Source organism: Apium graveolens, chromosome 2, assembly GCF_009905375.1.
Source record: "Apium graveolens cultivar Ventura chromosome 2, ASM990537v1, whole genome shotgun sequence".
NCBI classification, from domain to species: Eukaryota; Viridiplantae; Streptophyta; class Magnoliopsida; order Apiales; family Apiaceae; genus Apium; species Apium graveolens.
The window spans coordinates 103,405,831-103,423,256 of NC_133648.1; the positions used below are offsets into that span (position 1 = coordinate 103,405,831).

Here is a 17,426-nt window from a genome sequence, read left to right on the forward strand (position 1 = left end):
TTTCTTTTATTCTGAAAATAAAGAAGAACTAAGATTCTACGATATTATTATTACTTAGGTTCTTAATCCGGATGTAGTAATTGACACTTGTATTTAATGCACATGCCTTGATTAATACATTAAGTAATTTATTTTAAGTTACAAAGTTTATGTGTTGGGCAATGACATTATATACAGAGTGGGATATTAACTATAAAAGGAAACTGTGTCCGAAAAATATATTCTGGTGATGATGTCCTCTTGAAAGCTCATAAGGATAATTATGCTTTAGTCCTGCAGGCAGATTTATTCTTGCATAATTATAAGGTTGAGTGGATGATCAAGGATAAAAGATATTGATTAAATTAATTGTCAGAAATTAATTTAATTAATGGACATGCGATATCTTAAACATGGGGAATTTATAAGCAATTAATATGGGAGCCGAATTAAATAATTAATAAGGTAGTGCAAATATTAATTCTTTAGTGGATTTAATTAATATTTAATGACATCGGGTTTGGCCCGGAATGTCATTAGAAGGCCTGACCTAATGGTCCATGATCCCTACTGTAGCCTATAAATATTCTCATTCTCCTAAAGCTAGGGTTAACACACAAAAAATGAAATCACATCCAAGGGTTTGAGAGAGACAGCCGTTTTTCTCAAGGAGCCAGCCAGGGTTTTGGAATTTCGGAGCTTTGGGAGAGGTACGCCTTGGGAGATCGAAGCCCACACTTCGTCCAAGGAGAATCAGGGAATACAGTAGAAGACGTGGATTTGAATCGCTTGCGCCGTAGCGATTAAGGTTAATGTTCTATTCGTACTTTTTTAATTAATATCATAAAACGCAGGGCCAAGATTCGATAGATCCAACATCACCACGGATTTTTCCGGAGTGTTCTTCTTGATCCCCTGGGCGGGTTTCAGGTTCAGGATGGTTCTTCTCTTTCCAAAGACTCATGGCTGCTTCAATTTGCTCTGGGGTCATGTTGCCCAGGGGTTTGCAGAGGTTTCGGCATACTTGTGGGCTGCCTTTTCAATGGAAATCCTTTGATCTCCTAGTTGGAGTTGTTGAGATGAAGCACGGGTTATGAGGAGTACCTATTCTATCTCTTCAATATCACCATCCCTGGGCAGGATAAGAGTGGGAAAAACTGGACCGGAGACGGCCTTGCTTTTTCTCGTGATCATTATTCTCAAGACAAAATAAGCAAATCAGACGTATAACATATGAAAATCATCAGGAAAACAAGCTCTACAATATGCAATCATCAAATCATACAAACAATCATCCGAACAAAAATTCATATTTTTAATAAAATAAATTCAAAAATAAATAAATTTTTTAAAAAAATAACCTTGATTTCTGCAGTGAAACAAAGCTCAGAATCTGATAGAACACTTCAAATCCTTCGTTTTGGTTACTCAAGCTTTGAAAACAGAGATCGGTAACGCCTTCGTTTTGCTGTTTGATTCTTAGAACAGTTTTAGAAAATTAGGGCTTTTCTCTGAAAATTATATAATTAACTATCTGCAACTGATTTAAATACGAAATAAAATACGGTAAAAGGCTATTTATAATTACGGAGAATTAGTATCCCGTTGGATCATTCCGGATATAAAACGGTACGTTTGTTTATAAAAACTGATCCAAACAGTATCGGTTTTCGGGATAATTATCCAAATCAGTACAATTTGTACTGCGGTCTTGGTCTCAGCGCCTGGTTACACGTACTACGAGGTGATAATTGGGATAGTTTAATAAAAAGCTCCCGTTTATCGAAAATACGGGTTTTATTGATTTACCGAAACGAATATTGTATCGAAAATGTTGCGCCGGGACCCGCGCAGGACAAACCGTACGCCGGATCGAAAAAGTCGAAACACGGAAAATGCTCGGAATATTGCAATTAGGTTAGGAAGGAGTTCTCGAAAGAGTTTCGGGTTCCAAAAACGTAACAACGGTTGACGTCGGTTGGTTCCCGTTTTTATAAAATAGATTTTAATTACCCGGAAAAAGATTTTAGAAATTTCATATGATTCTTATAAATCCATAAACCAACATAAAAATAATTAGGAAGATATGACAATTATCTATATTTTATTTTGGACATATAAAAATTAAAATACTCAATTAGTATTATTTTTGAATATTCAAGTACAGATAACACTTAACAATTAGCTCACAGAATAGATACTGAACACACATACTAATTATTTATTAGCAAAAATAATTACACGATATATCCCGGATATTACATCCTTCCCCCTTAAAAGGATTTTGTCCTCAGAATCTCCTAAGAAAACAAATAAGGGTACTTTTCTCTCATATCACTTTCTAACTCCCAGGTTGACTCTTCAACCTTTGGGTTTCTCTACAATACTCTTACTAACTTTACCACTTTATTTCTCAATACTTTCTCTCTTTCCTCTAGAATCTCTATCGGACTCTCTACATATGATAAATCTGCCTGAAGCTCTATTGGCTCATATTCTATTACATGCCTGGAGTCTGGATTATATTTCTTGAGCATCGATACGTGAAAAACATTGTGAATGTGCTCCATGTGCGGGGGTAACGCCAACTCGTCAACTACTTTACCAATGCGCTTTAAGATTTCAAAAGGTCTGACATATCTTGGGCTTAGCTTCCCTTTCTTCCCAAACCTCGTTAGTCCTTTCCACGGTGATACTTTCAATAATACCAAGCTTCCTTCTTCAAATTCCATGTCTTTTCTTGACTGGTCTGCATATTTCCTCTGACGATCTTGTGCGGCTATTAATCTCTTCTGGATAATTTCAACAACTTCCTTTGTCTGCTGCACCAATTCAGGTCCGAGTATTTTGCATTCTCCTACTTCGTTCCAATATACTGGAGATCTACATTTGCGTCCATAAAGGGCTTCATAAGGTGGCATTCCAATGTTGGCGTGATAACTGTTGTTATAAGCAAACTCTACCAGGGATAAATGCTTGTCCCAACTTCCTTTGAAATCAATAACACAAACACGTAGCATGTCCTCGATTGTTTGGATCGTTCCTTCACTCTAGATGTCCGTCTGCGGGTGGTAAGTCGTACTCATATTCAATCTTGTTCCTAAACATTCTTGAAAACTCTTCCAAAATCTCGAATTACATCTTGGATCTCGATCAGATACGATAGACACAAGAATTTCATGACGAACTACAATTTCCTTCAGACACCTATGGATCAACTTGTCGAGCGAAAATCTTTCGTTTATAGGCAGAAAATGAGCTGACTTGGTAAATCTATCCACTATAAGCCAAATGGCATCATGATTAGTTTTTGTGCTTGGTAACCCCAACTATGAAATCCATGGTGATATGCTCCCACTTCCAAACTTCCAGTGACTGTAGCAATCCACTTGATCTCTGATACTCTACTTTAACTCTGTTGACATATATAACATCTGCTAACTCATTCCACAATTCCTCACTTCATATCTAACCACCTATAATTTCCTTTAATCTCTATGCATCTTGGTACTCCCTGAATGGATTGAATACCTCAAATTATGAGCTGCCTGTAAAATTTCATTCTTCAGTTCCATCACTGGTGGAATCCAAATTCTAGAAGAAATCTTAAGAATACCTTGATCGTCCTTTTTGTGTGCACTGTTCTTCCCATACTAAATGATTTATATCCTGATCTACTACCTCTTCCTGACACTTCTTTATCTTTTCTAACAATCCCGACTGAAAAGTTATACTTATATATTCTCACTCCTTTTTGGATCACGCACTCTGACTTCCAATTCCAACTTCTAAAATTCCATAGATAATTCTTCTGGTACAGTCTCTATGTTCATTCTCTCTCCTTTTTGCTCATCTCTTGCCACTACATTTGCTTTTCCTAGAGAGTTCATACTTCAACTCTTGTGGTCCGTATATATCTCACATCTTTCTCTATACTTATAATATTTCCCAATCTTTCAAAATGAATATTATTGTTGCTTTTAATTCCCAGTTATGAGTAGGGTACTTCTGCTCATAAAGTTTCGGTTGTCTGGATGCATATGCAATAACTTTATTGTTTTGCATCAACACAAATCCTATTCCCTTACGAGAAGTATCACTATAAACTAACAAATCCCCCTGATGCTTTCAAAGTGATAAAATAGGTGTTGTAACCATTCTTTCATTTAACTCCGCAAAGCGTTCTTCACCCTCCTCCATTTCATATAACCTTCTTGCTTTTCCTGGTTAACTTCATCTCTAATATTACAACTTTCAAGAAATCTTGCACAATTTCCAATAATAACTGGCCCATGATAAAACTTCTTACTTTTGTTGGTGCTTCTGGTCTTTCTTCATTCATACTATCTTTAATTTTTTATTTTTATATTTTTTTTTCTGCTGAATCCCCTTTTGTCTCCTCCTTACTGACTGTCTATACTAAGAATTATACCTCCTGCCATTAAAGTTTTCATCTGGTAAACTCTTTTTATACCGCTTCTTTCTTCTTTGACTCCTCAGCTATCATTGTATAGGTTGTATGGTTCTTCTTAATTAACGCAAGTATATCTTATCCAAATTCTTCCTTCAAAATTCTATTCATCAAATTTAAATATCACTGGTATATCAGTTCATCCCACTAACATTTCTAGAATTTTATAACAACAGTACTGAGTTCTGAAAATCATCTTCGATATGTCCATAAGTTCAATCTTCACTTGGTAATATACCCAGTCTTAAATCAATCTTATAAAAATACCTTGCTTCGTTCATTTAGTTAAACAAATCATTGGTTTCGAGGTAACAGATATCTGCTCTTGAGAGTAAACTTGTTGAGCTTTCGCTAACACATAATCTCACCCTTCCATCTTTCTTATTAACACATCGTGCCGGTGCACTTTAAGGGGGTACGCTAGGTCCAGTTTCTTTTTCTTTTAATCATCTCATGCGTTTGCTCTAGTAACTTCTTCATTTTATCTGGTGCCATTCTGCGCGGGGCTTTGAACACTGGCTTCATTTCACGTACTAAATCAATCATAAACACACATTTTTTTATCTAAAGGAAATATTGGTAACTCATCTGGAAATATGTCTCGATACTGTAAAATCTTCAAGTTCGGTCTGCTCCTAACTCTTATTTATAATCGCCATAGCACTTATATTTTGGTCACTGTAATCTTAAATTATTTTTAACCAATTATTTACTTTCCTTTGTCCTTTAAACTTCTTCATGTTCTCCTTTGGCGTCTCCAGAACTATCTTTCATCACGACGGTTTACCTGGGCATCACACTTGAATAGTTAATTCACTCCTTATAATAATATCAAATCTTCTTATCTCAAATAATATCAATTCTTCACATCTTAATGCCAGAAATATCGATTTTGTCATTGGTACTTACATATTTAATGACTGCACGTTCTTAATTTGCTAGTCCTTTAGTCCTAAACTTATTGATTTGACAGGATAATTCATCTTATCAATAAAACCTTGAGAAATATATGATCAAGTTGCTCCCATATCTTTTAATACTTTAACGCATAAGGTATCCACAATAATCTTCCACGTCATCCCATCCATATTCTAAATAACATATCGCAAATTCTCGTTCTCGGAGACGTATCCCTTATTGAAGTAGATTCCCTTAACTGTTAATGCATCCCGGGCTAGGGACAGTGATTTGTAATTTTCACCATATGCCCTTGTTTCCTTTCCATGCATGCGAGGTAGATGAGACTTTGCCCGCTGAGTGTATAATACATTAACTTTTGTTTGAAAAACTCTCGCAAGGAACAACGGTACAACGAAACAAATAGAAGGATTCACAATTTTAATAAACTTAGAGTTGAAGAGAAAGAAGAAGTAATGATTTGAATATGAATGAGACAACCACATTAGTACTGAAGATGGCCAGTCTTTCATACTGTATGGCATACAGCACATGATTAGGTGGCGTCCCACCCGACTCTTTGTCATTCCGACAAAGTGTTTCATCATAACACTGTTTGTCCCAATCAGGAAGCAAAACCCGAGGGGAACAATTAAATTTGAAAGGAATGCAAAATTCTCTGTTTTGATGTTATCAGAAAGAATTTATTAAGAAAAGGAGTTCATACATTTTTAGGAATTAAAAAGGAATATACGCTGTAATGTTGAGGACAAGAATGATACCATTGATCACCATCCACATTTCACTTGTATTCATCTTTCGAGTTTGATTGATCATATCCCAATTGAACCATATAATAACTTTAGAAGTATGGTAAAATGCCTTCGTAACTAAGCATTATGGTAGATTCTTACTTGTTAAGTCTCGCATCTGTAACGTCGTACCTACACGTATAATACTTTAACAATTTGATCATAATGGCGTTCTTATCAGATAACCTTGAGTTTCCTCTTTCTAATTTGGAATAACCGTAAATCATTCAACATAACGATCATTTTATTAATAATATTCTTCCTTTAGAAGAGTCTGGAAATTTTCCCAATCTTCTTCGGTCATGCCCAGGCTTCCGTTTAATCAATGAATTCTTCGAACTCTGATAATCCCAGTAATTGGATGAATAATTATTCCATACACTGGTTTTGTTGTTAATCTTATCAAACAATATTTGTACCTTCTTGTTAGGAATAACCAACTTCCTCATAATCGCAGATTACTTCGTCCTCTGAATTAACAATACTAAATCTAAAATAATATCCTTCCAGCTAATCCGAGTCTTTTGACAAACAAGAAACTCAAGTAGTAAATTGACAACCGATGTTTAAAACTTATTTTATTCGAAAAGGCTTTTAGAAATGTTGTGAGGAAAAATCTTTTTCGAAAACTTGTTAAAAGTTTTGAAAATTTTGAAAATCACACCTCTGGTTGTCCTCACTATATGAGTTGGTTGTTGTCCTTCTTATGACCAAATACCAAGTTAAAGAACGATCACTCAAAGGTCCATTCACTTCCATTTATCTCCTCTCCTTCATTGGGGTCTATTACTTTCCGTAATCAATTAAAACTTTCGCTGTCGTTGCACGTTATCTTATTTGTAGCTTCACATTAAGGCTCCCATACTGGTAGTACCCCCGTTAACCACTTTGCAATCATTAAGTGGAACAGACTATCTCATAGTCAACAAGTCATCTAATATCACATCATTACAACATCATTAATTTCAAGAAATCTTCAAATCCCTAATCTCTTCTAATCATCTTTCTTCAACACTTATCTACTCCATTCCACAAGCTAGTCATGAGTGGCCTAATTACTAATAGCTTCTTTTAACCGGATACAGCCATCCTCCAGAACACTTGAATCTTCTTTCTAAACTCCTTCTCACCTTAATTTATATCTCAATACTCACCGTTTACTGCCGCTATCGCGTCCCTTCTCGCAAATGCTGTTGTTTCGGTAGAAAGGTTTTTAAACTAAGGATGTAGAATATGGTGTATAATAGACAGAAAAGATACATTCATAGTTGAATGTTCAAAAGAACAAGAATAAGCAAATGAAGGTTCTTGAATAGGTAGTCTCATATCGAGAGATGATAGAATAGCGTTGAATAACTTGGAGAGGCGCAACTGTCATAACAAAAAGTAATACCATTAATACTGATGGAGAACAAGGCACAAATCGAATCTGGGAAAAGATGACGATCCTTAAACGGAAGGCTCCAAATGATCAGTTGATGCAGGGAAATAAGGATTTGCCATTACCGTTGCCTGGATATCACGTCGCGAGTTAAGACTCCCGAATCGCAACACGAACCGTGCCGAAGACCTACTATATAGTCGCACCCAACCTCACAATGACCTATCTTTCTATTTCCTATTCCTAATCCTAACCCTCTACCCAATCCCGACAATCTAGGCTTGTTTCAGTGACTTATAACCTGTAGCTCTGATACCAACCTGTGGCGCCCTCCAAACCCGGGTCAGAAGTTTGGGGTCCACAACACAAACACAATATATCAACCTGTATAAAAAATATTATTTATAATGACCCTGCTTCACAAAACCACGGATCGCAACAGGTTAAAGTATGAAAACAAGCCACAACCTTAATTATTACATCGTACCAAATCCCAACTAATTTAACTTACAATTGATAATAAAATCATTCTTACAACCTTGCTATCTCACTACTGCCATAAGCTCCTGCTAGCTCGATCAATCATAATCTGGAATCCTAGCTCGAACATTGAACTGGGAAACCTTGCTATCAACCGTATACTTCTTAACTGTAGAATATATAAAAAGATTCGCAAGAGTGAGCTAACTAGCTCAGCAAGTGATATTATCAATAACTGAGGTTAGACAATAATAAATGAGATGATTCAAAGGAATCAAGTTTCTTGTTAAATAACCAATAGAATTGGATTATTCATTTTAAGTTTTTAAACCAAGGTTAGGCTGCTGATCAGTCACGCACTAACCCGAGCAAAGCACACAGCACTGCTCTAACTACTGGATCCAAGGCACACATTGGCCTAACTTGACCATCGATATGGTCTGACCACGAATCTGGTCCATACAAAGAAAACTATCCAATTCTAAAGCATTTCAATATGATAAACAATAGAGTTCAATAAAACCACATCATAATCAATAACCATAAAACATTTGTACAAGAGCATGGTAAAAGTTCATAGTTACCAAAAAGGGTATGTCAAAATATATAAATGAAGTGGCCTCCAGACGGTAGGATAATCGGGTATTAGATGAATAGTGTTTTTCCAAAGTTTTAGTGCTTTGATATCACAAGGTATGGTTAAGTATAAAAGTTTTTGTATATATAAACAATTTTGTTCCAGTGTTTGGTATATGATGGATATATATTTGTGGAGTAGTATCGTATTTGTGTGGTTTAATATTTGGTAAATCCACAAGAAATGGTTCACAAAGAATAAGGCTTACGGCTCAAAGATCAAATGATGTGGCTCAGGTTCAAGGCTGGAGGATTCAAAGTATTTCCAATATAAAAGAGAGCTATTTTGAATATTAACAATAGTTCACAAGAGAATTTAGAAATATTTGCAATAAATCTCGAGAAAGGTTTAGAAGTACTTGCCTTATCATAATTGATTCCAACCTCACTTGTACTTGTCTACGACTCTATTCAACCACCATTCATTTGTTTCTCCTATGCCTCGCTTCTAATCTCTGCTCACTTGCTGTATTTTCTACATGTCAATTCTATTTTCTGATCACCTGCTTCTCTTTCTTACGCCTTGCTTACTCTGCTAGGCATCATAAGTATCTATCAATATTCCACTCATACGATTCTGTTCAACACATACTTCTATCTACCCTTCGTTTCACCCAAATCCGATTAACGGATTGAAAGTTATGCCATAAACAGTAATCATCGAATATATAAACCGACAGTCAATCAACCAGTCACACATAATACATCACGTAATCAATGACATATCATTTATAAAGACATTTTGGGTCATAAATAGGTTTTCTGGTATTTAAAATGATTTTTAAAACATTTTTCGGAATTAAAACGGGTCGTTGGATCAATTTCGGAATAATAAACAGGGTTCGGTTGGCCAATTCTGGCTCCGAAACAATTTTAGAATAATTATCGAGCCTTGAAAATAATTTAGAATAATATTTTAAAGCTCGAAACTATTTTTCGAAATTTTTAAATCATTTTTAAATAATTAAATCTAATTAAATAATTAATTAAAAATCAATTAATAATTAATTAAATCAATTAATCAATTAATTTTCGAATTAATTGACTAATTAATCAATTAAAAATTAACTGAAATTAATTAACTAATTAATTCAGATTTATTTGTGAATTAAAAATAATTTTCGGAATTAAAATAATAATTTTTAGAATTTTCAGAAATTAAAAACGGATTTTTATAATAAAAATAAATAGGAAATATGATTTTTAAACATTTTTAAAACAGGAATCCAATTTTTGCAAAGTCTGGAAACTTCAGGGACTAAACTTCATCATCTACAAAACTACAGGGACTAAACTGCAATTTTGTAGTCCAGTCGCCGGAAAACACAGGGGTGGCCGGAGAACACGATTCCGGCCTCCTCACCTTGCCACAAGCTCCAGATCACATCTATGGATTACCAGGAACATAACCATGCAATCAAATCGATCTAACAATCCCTGAGTTGGCCGGAATTTGGCCGTGAAGTTTGCCAGTTTCCGGCGAACTTCGGAAATATTCAAAACACAACTCCCTTCTCCACAGACCTCGTTGATTCATGAAATTTATACGACTGGATTGCAAATTTTACAGGGAACACAACCCACTATAACACAACATCAATCTATCACAGAATAAGAAACCCCCAAATTTCAATTAAGAACATTCATACGGGTTATAAACCCTAATTTTGAAATTCGAAAATCAAACTCAAATTTGAACATGTTATTGAACTCCAAATCAGACGTATAACATATGAAAATCATCAGGAAAACAAGCTCTACAATATGCAATCATCAAATCATACAAACAATCATCCGAACAAAAATTCATATTTTTAATAAAATAAATTCAAAAATAAATAAATTTTTTAGAAAAATAACCTTGATTTCTGCAGTGAAACAAAGCTCAGAATCTGATAGAACACTTCAAATCCTTCATTTTGGTTACTCAAGCTTTGAAAACAGAGATCGGTAACGCCTTCGTTTTGCTGTTTGATTCTTAGAACAGTTTTAGAAAATTAGGGCTTTTCTCTGAAAATTATATAATTAACTATCTGCAAATGATTTAAATACGAAATAAAATACGGTAAAAGGCTATTTATAATTACGGAGAATTAGTATCCCGTTGGATCATTCCGGATATAAAACGGTACGTTTATTTATAAAAACTGATCCAAACGGTATCGGTTTTCGGGATAATTATCCAAATCAGTACAATTTGTACTGCGGTCTGGGTCTCAGCGCCTGGTTACACGTACTACGAGGTGATAATTGGGATAGTTTAATAAAAAGCTCCCGTTTATCGAAAATACGGGTTTTATTGATTTACCGAAACGAATATTGTATTGAAAATGTTGCGCCGGGACCCGCGCAGGACAAACCGTATGCCGGATCGAAAAAGTCGAAACACGGAAAATGCTCGGAATATTGCAATTAGGTTAGGAAGGAGTTCTCGAAAGAGTTTCGGGTTCCAAAAACGTAACAACGGTTGACGTCGGTTGGTTCCAGTTTTTATAAAATAGATTTTAATTACCCGGAAAAAGATTTTAGAAATTTCATATGATTCTTATAAATCCATAAACCAACATGAAAATAATTAGGAAGATATGACAATTATCTATATTTTATTTTGGACATATAAAAATTAAAATACTCAATTAGTATTATTTTTGAATATTCAAGTACAGATAACACTTAACAATTAGCTCACATAATAGATACTGAACACACATACTAATTATTTATTAGCAAAAATAATTACACGATATATCCCGGATATTACATGCAGTCACGGTCGACCTACTCAAACATGTATAACAACTTTTTATAAATATAATATTAAATAAAATAATAGTGTTATACCAGCATTGCATCTAACAAAGATCAAGTCAACTAAATGAGAGAAGTTCATCAGTAGTACATGCACATGCATATCAAAGTATCAAACTCATTCATGAATCAAAATAAATGAAATCATTGAAACACAAATTGAATTTCATGCGGACTTGCTAAATAAATATACACAAATCAGCAACTAGCTAAAAGATCCTCCCGTACCCACTATAGTTTAGACTTGGAATAAATTCATGCAGGCTGAAAAAATTAGTTTACGCGCATGATGATGCAGGCTGAAAAAATTGTTTACGCGGGCACAGGGACGTGTACACATGCATGTAATAAAATCTTAATGATACAACTTGCAAGTAATCTTATATAACAAAATCAAATTTCTAAAAAAAAAATCATCCAACTTGGCATCACAGAAGTCACAGTTTCAGAGAAAGTAGAAGAAACCACAATATAAAACGTTAAACGAAGAATATTTGAGAGGAGTAGGCAGTTATATATCATAACACCCCTGGTTTTAGGACATGAAAAGATCAGATACTATATATGTTGAGTGAACAAAAGTGGGTAGACAAAATTAAAGGTGATTTGTCCAATAAAACATGTCTGTCTTTCACCCCAACTCTTACATATTTAGCCATAAACCCCTTGTTTCTTCCTACCCATCCTTTTCTGCAGGTATGTACTTGTATTGTAACCCCCTTATAATTTAAGCACCCATACTGTGTTGGAAGTTGGGTTAGCAATAATCAGTGATGTTAATTGGGCTTCAACTATTTATGTAATCTAATGTACGCTGCACTGCTGCTTAGTCTCTAAGGAATACATTAATTAATGATCACATGCTAAATCTCTTTGCAGCCTCACTGGAGTCTGGAGTTAAAAAACTCTGTGCAGCCTCACTGGAATCTGGAGTTATTAAACTTTCTGCAGGAGTTAACTCTGATTTCTTAGTATGTATGATTCTTGTAAATATATTTCTTTATTCAGTTTCACAATGTTCATGCCGATGATTGATGAATTCATATAAAATTGTAAAAATATATATGTTGTAGGTCTGTAATATTGAGGAAAGCAAAGAGCGAATTAGGAGGCTTTTTACCAAGGTTGAAGTATCAGTTTCAGCTTATGACACGGCTTGGGTAGCGATGGTTCCTTCTCCATATTCCCAGGCCCCTTGTTTCTCTGGTTGTGTGAATTGGATATTGGAAAATCAACGAAAGGATGGCTCCTGGGGTCTTCCTCGACCCGGTGTGCAATTGCTCAAAGATGATCTGTCTTCTACATTGGCGTGCATTCTTGCACTAAAGCGATGGGACTTGGGCCAAGAACAAATTAACAAAGGTATCGGTTTCTTATTAGTTTCTTAATTAGCACACAATATCTTTTATCACTGTTAACCATAAAGGGTTTGGTATTTCGTATTGTAGGTTTGCAGTTTCTCAAATCAAATTTTGCTTCTGCTACTGACAAGAATCAATGTTCACCAATCGGTTTTGACATCATTTTTCCTGGAATGTTCGAGTATGCTAATGATTTAGGATTGAAGCTTCCTGTAGAGCAAGCAGTATTAGACACCATGTTGAATAAGAGGGCCCAAGAAATCAGAAGGTATATGCTAGTACTTATTTCAGAATCAACTACTCACGTTGTGTTATTGTATACTCTTGATGAATAAAATTGAACAAAAGAACAATTAATTTTGTGTACTGTGTTCGTGTAGATACTCTACAATAAATTCACCAGAGAGTGAAGCCTATTTAGCATATCTCTCAGAAGGAATGGGAAATGTACATAACTGGGATATGGTAATGAAATATCAGAGGAAGGACGGATCACTGCTCAACTCACCATCGACAACAGCTGCTTGTTTGATTCACATTCAAAATACCGGTTGTTATAATTACCTCTTCCACCTTTTGGAGAAGTTTGGGAATGCAGGTAAAGTATTGTTATGGTTGTTAATAACATGTGTCGAGTCCATGTCTCTTTATATATATATAAGAAATTTAATGTTAAGTTCTTACTGTTTTCAATATTATTCAGTTCCAACAGTTCCTGATTCAGACATATACGTTCATCTCTGTATGGTAAACATTCTTGAAAGGCTGGGAATTGATCGACATTTTAAGGAGGAAATTACAAGTGTTTTGGATGAAGCATACAGGTAAATATTTGGAGATTAATGAATATAATTAATTATCTGATCACCCCCCTCTTCTCTCTTAAAATCCAGCATACTAATTTACTAGTGTTTAAATTGTTATTGTAATGACACTTGTCAAAATACAGTTGGTGGTTGGAGGATGATGAAGAAATATTCATGGATGTGGAAACTTGTGCCTTGGCATTTCGAATGTTACGAATGAATGGATATGATGTGTTGTCAGGTGCAGTGTCGAATTTTAAGAAGATGCAATATATCCCTAACATATTGAGGCCTGATACGTGGTTATGCAGATAAATTGAGTCGGATTGCCAAGAGAGAGTGTTACTCCGATTCCCATGGCGGGCACTTGAAGGACACAAGTGAAGTGCTTGAATTGTATAGGGCATCACAGACAATTATAACTTCAGACGACCCATCTCTTGACAAACAAAATGCATGGTCTTACAACTTCCTAGAACAGAAATTGTGTGATGAATCAGTTCATTTAGATAGATATGGTCGATCAATATATCAACAGGTAATTGTGTGATGAATGAGTTCAGTTATATAGGTATTTTGTGGTTTTCATCAAACATTTGACAAGTACTTAAAATATGATTTCAGGTGCATGATGCATTAAAGTTCCCTTTTCATTCAAATATTGAACGAATGCTCAATAGGAGGAATATTGAGCAGTATACTGCAGATAGTACAAGAATTCTTAAAACTTGTTACCGGTAAAAAGGATTCATTACTTGCTTAAGATGTGTAAGCTACAACTATCATTGTTACTAAAGCCTTTTTTTGTCTCTTAACATTGCTTTGGTAGTTCGCCAAATATTGGCAATGCCGATTTTGCAAGACTTGCGGTGGAAGACTTCAATGTTTGTCAATCTATACACCGGGAAGAACTCAAACATCTGGAGAGGTTTGTTTGTTTTATAGCTTTAGGAATGATTGCATGGACAAGATTTTCTACAAGCAGTTTTATGAGCATGATGCATTATCTACTTATGTTATGCTCGCAGCTGGGTAGTAGAAAATAGCTTGGACAAGCTAAAGTTTGCCCGCCAAAAGACAGCTTATTGTTACTTTTCTGCTGCTGCTAGCCTGTTTTCTCCTGAATTAAGTGATGCACGCATTTCATGGGCGAAAAATGGCATCCTAGCTACCGTGGTTGATGATTTTTTTGACATACAAGGCACCATGGAGGAACTCTTGAACCTAATTCAGCTGCTCCAAAAGTATCTTTCTTTCTCCACACTATCTTTTTCTCAATTCAGCGAACCCTTCTCTGCCATTTATTCATGGTCTCGTTGTCGATGCTTTTGATGCTAAAGTGTTGGTGCAATTCACATGATCAACAGATGGGATGTAAATGAAGAAACTGAATGCTGTTCCGAGCATGTTCGCATCATATTTTCAGCTCTTCACCACACTATCTGCGAGATTGGGGAAACTGCATTTAAATGGCAAGCACGGCATGTGACAACTCACATTATCGAAATTGTAAGATATAAAATTTACTCTCTCCGTCTCTTTCTATCCAAGGCAAAGTAATAAATACCAAGTTGATTTGCCAAATTTTGTGTATTACATTTGTGTGTTGCAGTGGCTAGAATTCCTTAATTCTGCGTTAAAGGAAGCCGAATGGGTTAGGGATAGTTATGTGCCAAAGTTGGATGAATATATGGCAAATGGTTTTATATCATTTGCCGCGGGACCGATTGTTCTCCCAACTATCTACCTTGTTGGTCCTCGACTATCAGAGGAACTCGTTCAAACTGGTGAACTCCGCCGCCTTTTTGAACTAATGAGCACTTGTGGACGTCTCTTTAATGACATTCAAAGCTTTAAGGTACTTGATATAGGTGAACATAGTTGGTAAAACCTAGTATTAGTTTATGTCACTTTTCATGTACTAGACAAAAATGTTATCCCTGTGTTGTTTGCAGAGAGAAGCCAAGGAAGGTAAACTCAATGCAGTTTCTTTGCACATGATTCACACTAATGTTGCTACCGAAGAAGATGCTATTAGAGAGATTAAGTGCACAATCAAGCTTAAGAGGAGAGAATTACTGAAACTAGTTCTGCAAGAAAAGGACAGTCTGGTCCCAAGAAGTTGCAAAGACTTGTTTTGGAAAATGTGCAGAGTGATTCACCAATTTTACATGAAAGATGATGGCTTTACCTCAGAAGACATGTTTGGGGCTGTCAAGGATATCATTTACAAACCTATTACCCGATTACAGTTGTAACAGTGTATTTCAGAAACAAAAACATCAGGGATTCTGTCGCAAAAATGAATTGGTGTTTTATTTGGTTATGGTCATCCCGTGACTCTACATTTTCTTAGTTTATATAAACAAAGTTTTAACCGGCTCACCTCTTCCATCTAGTTGAGACAGTGCCGTAGTTCCCCGCCTTCTACTTATTGGTCTTTACTCGAACCTCTCTCAGATTGTAGCAAGTACTTCCCTTTCCTAGCACCTTGTCTGCATTTTTCAGGAACAGAGAAACCCATAAAATAAATTGGACTAAAATATTTTTCAATAAATTAACAAAAAGAGGAAGTAGAAAGAAAAAAAAATGCAGTGGAAAAAATATGTATATGAACTGAATAATTATAGATGGAACTATAGTTATTCTAAGAAAGCTTTTGCTCACTATACTTTCAAGAATCCCACTTCAGCAGTGAAATCAACGTTTTGTATTCCTCTTATTCTGCTTCTCTCAATTCTTAACACTCAGAAGCTTCGGTAATATAGGTTTACACTTCTTACTGCCCATATATTAGAAGAGGAAGCACGAAAGTTGTATTTGAAAGCAAAGGAAGATAATGAGCCTATAGTTAAAACGGAACCATTTCACTACCACGGGTAACCAAACTCCAAACTTGCAAGTTGCAACCAACCTCTCTTTTCTGTTTTCTGTGTAAATATGATCAAACAATTTGGAAATGTTGCGTACATTTTACAAATGAAGAAATTTACAGATCCCCAGGGTAAATGTTAAATGATATAATGGTCAATCAAGCAATCTACCTCAGACAAATAGTATGACAAGTTTTAATTTTGATGTGATTACTTTGTAATAGCAGCGGGATCATCTATCAGATAAATAATTAGAAAGTACAGTGGGATCATCTATCTCAGACCGGGATATATATATATATATATATATACATATGCAACATACTTGATATGTTACTGATAACAAGACAATATTTTTGATGGGTATACAATAGGTTTACTCAGTATTTGGCAAAAGCCGAGAAAATTAAGGTAGCGTTCTGTTTTAAGAAAATTCAGGAGTTTAGTTCTAAGATAAACACTGATGCGTATAAATAGTTTGATAACTTCTTTTTTGAATAAGGGTTCCTTATAAAGCATTTGAAATGTATGAAAGCGTGGAGGTAATGGTACCAAACCTGGCTGAATCAGGCCATTTGGATGCTGGATCCAAGCTCTTCCAAGAGATGAAAGTGTAAGACCCATCCTCGATATGCAATATATTCTGCACTCATTCATCAGATGGGCAAAGCTCGGAAAATTGGACACAATACTGGAAGTGTACATGAAAATGCAAGGCTTTGAGCTTAACAGTAAACTGATTAGAATCCAATTTCATAGGAAGAGCTTGTTCAGTTGCTATCTATACTCTTTATTATTATATTAATAAGCTAAATCATGGATAATTTGGTGTAAAAGTACCAAATTTTAGATATAAGTTGACTTTTATTCTATAAACTTTGTTTTTAACACAAATCGACTTGCATTTTTTGTAAATTTTATT

At 35.2% G+C, this 17,426-nt stretch overlaps 1 protein-coding gene across 1 annotated transcript; it reads left to right on the top strand.

Annotated features, from left to right (window-relative positions):
* Window positions 1–11,914: 11,914 nt before the first annotated feature.
* LOC141707703 (ent-kaurene synthase-like 1) lies at window positions 11,915–15,889 on the top strand. Its single transcript, XM_074511031.1, has 14 exons — window positions 11,915–12,160; window positions 12,344–12,435; window positions 12,538–12,826; window positions 12,913–13,093; window positions 13,206–13,423; window positions 13,529–13,649; window positions 13,775–13,872; window positions 13,943–14,169; window positions 14,256–14,368; window positions 14,461–14,559; window positions 14,660–14,875; window positions 14,999–15,140; window positions 15,244–15,489; window positions 15,587–15,889. Exons 1-14 carry the CDS (start codon window positions 12,085–12,087, stop codon window positions 15,887–15,889), a joined length of 2,421 nt encoding a protein of 806 aa, XP_074367132.1. The 5' UTR covers window positions 11,915–12,084.
* The last annotated feature ends 1,537 nt before the right edge of the window (window positions 15,890–17,426 follow it).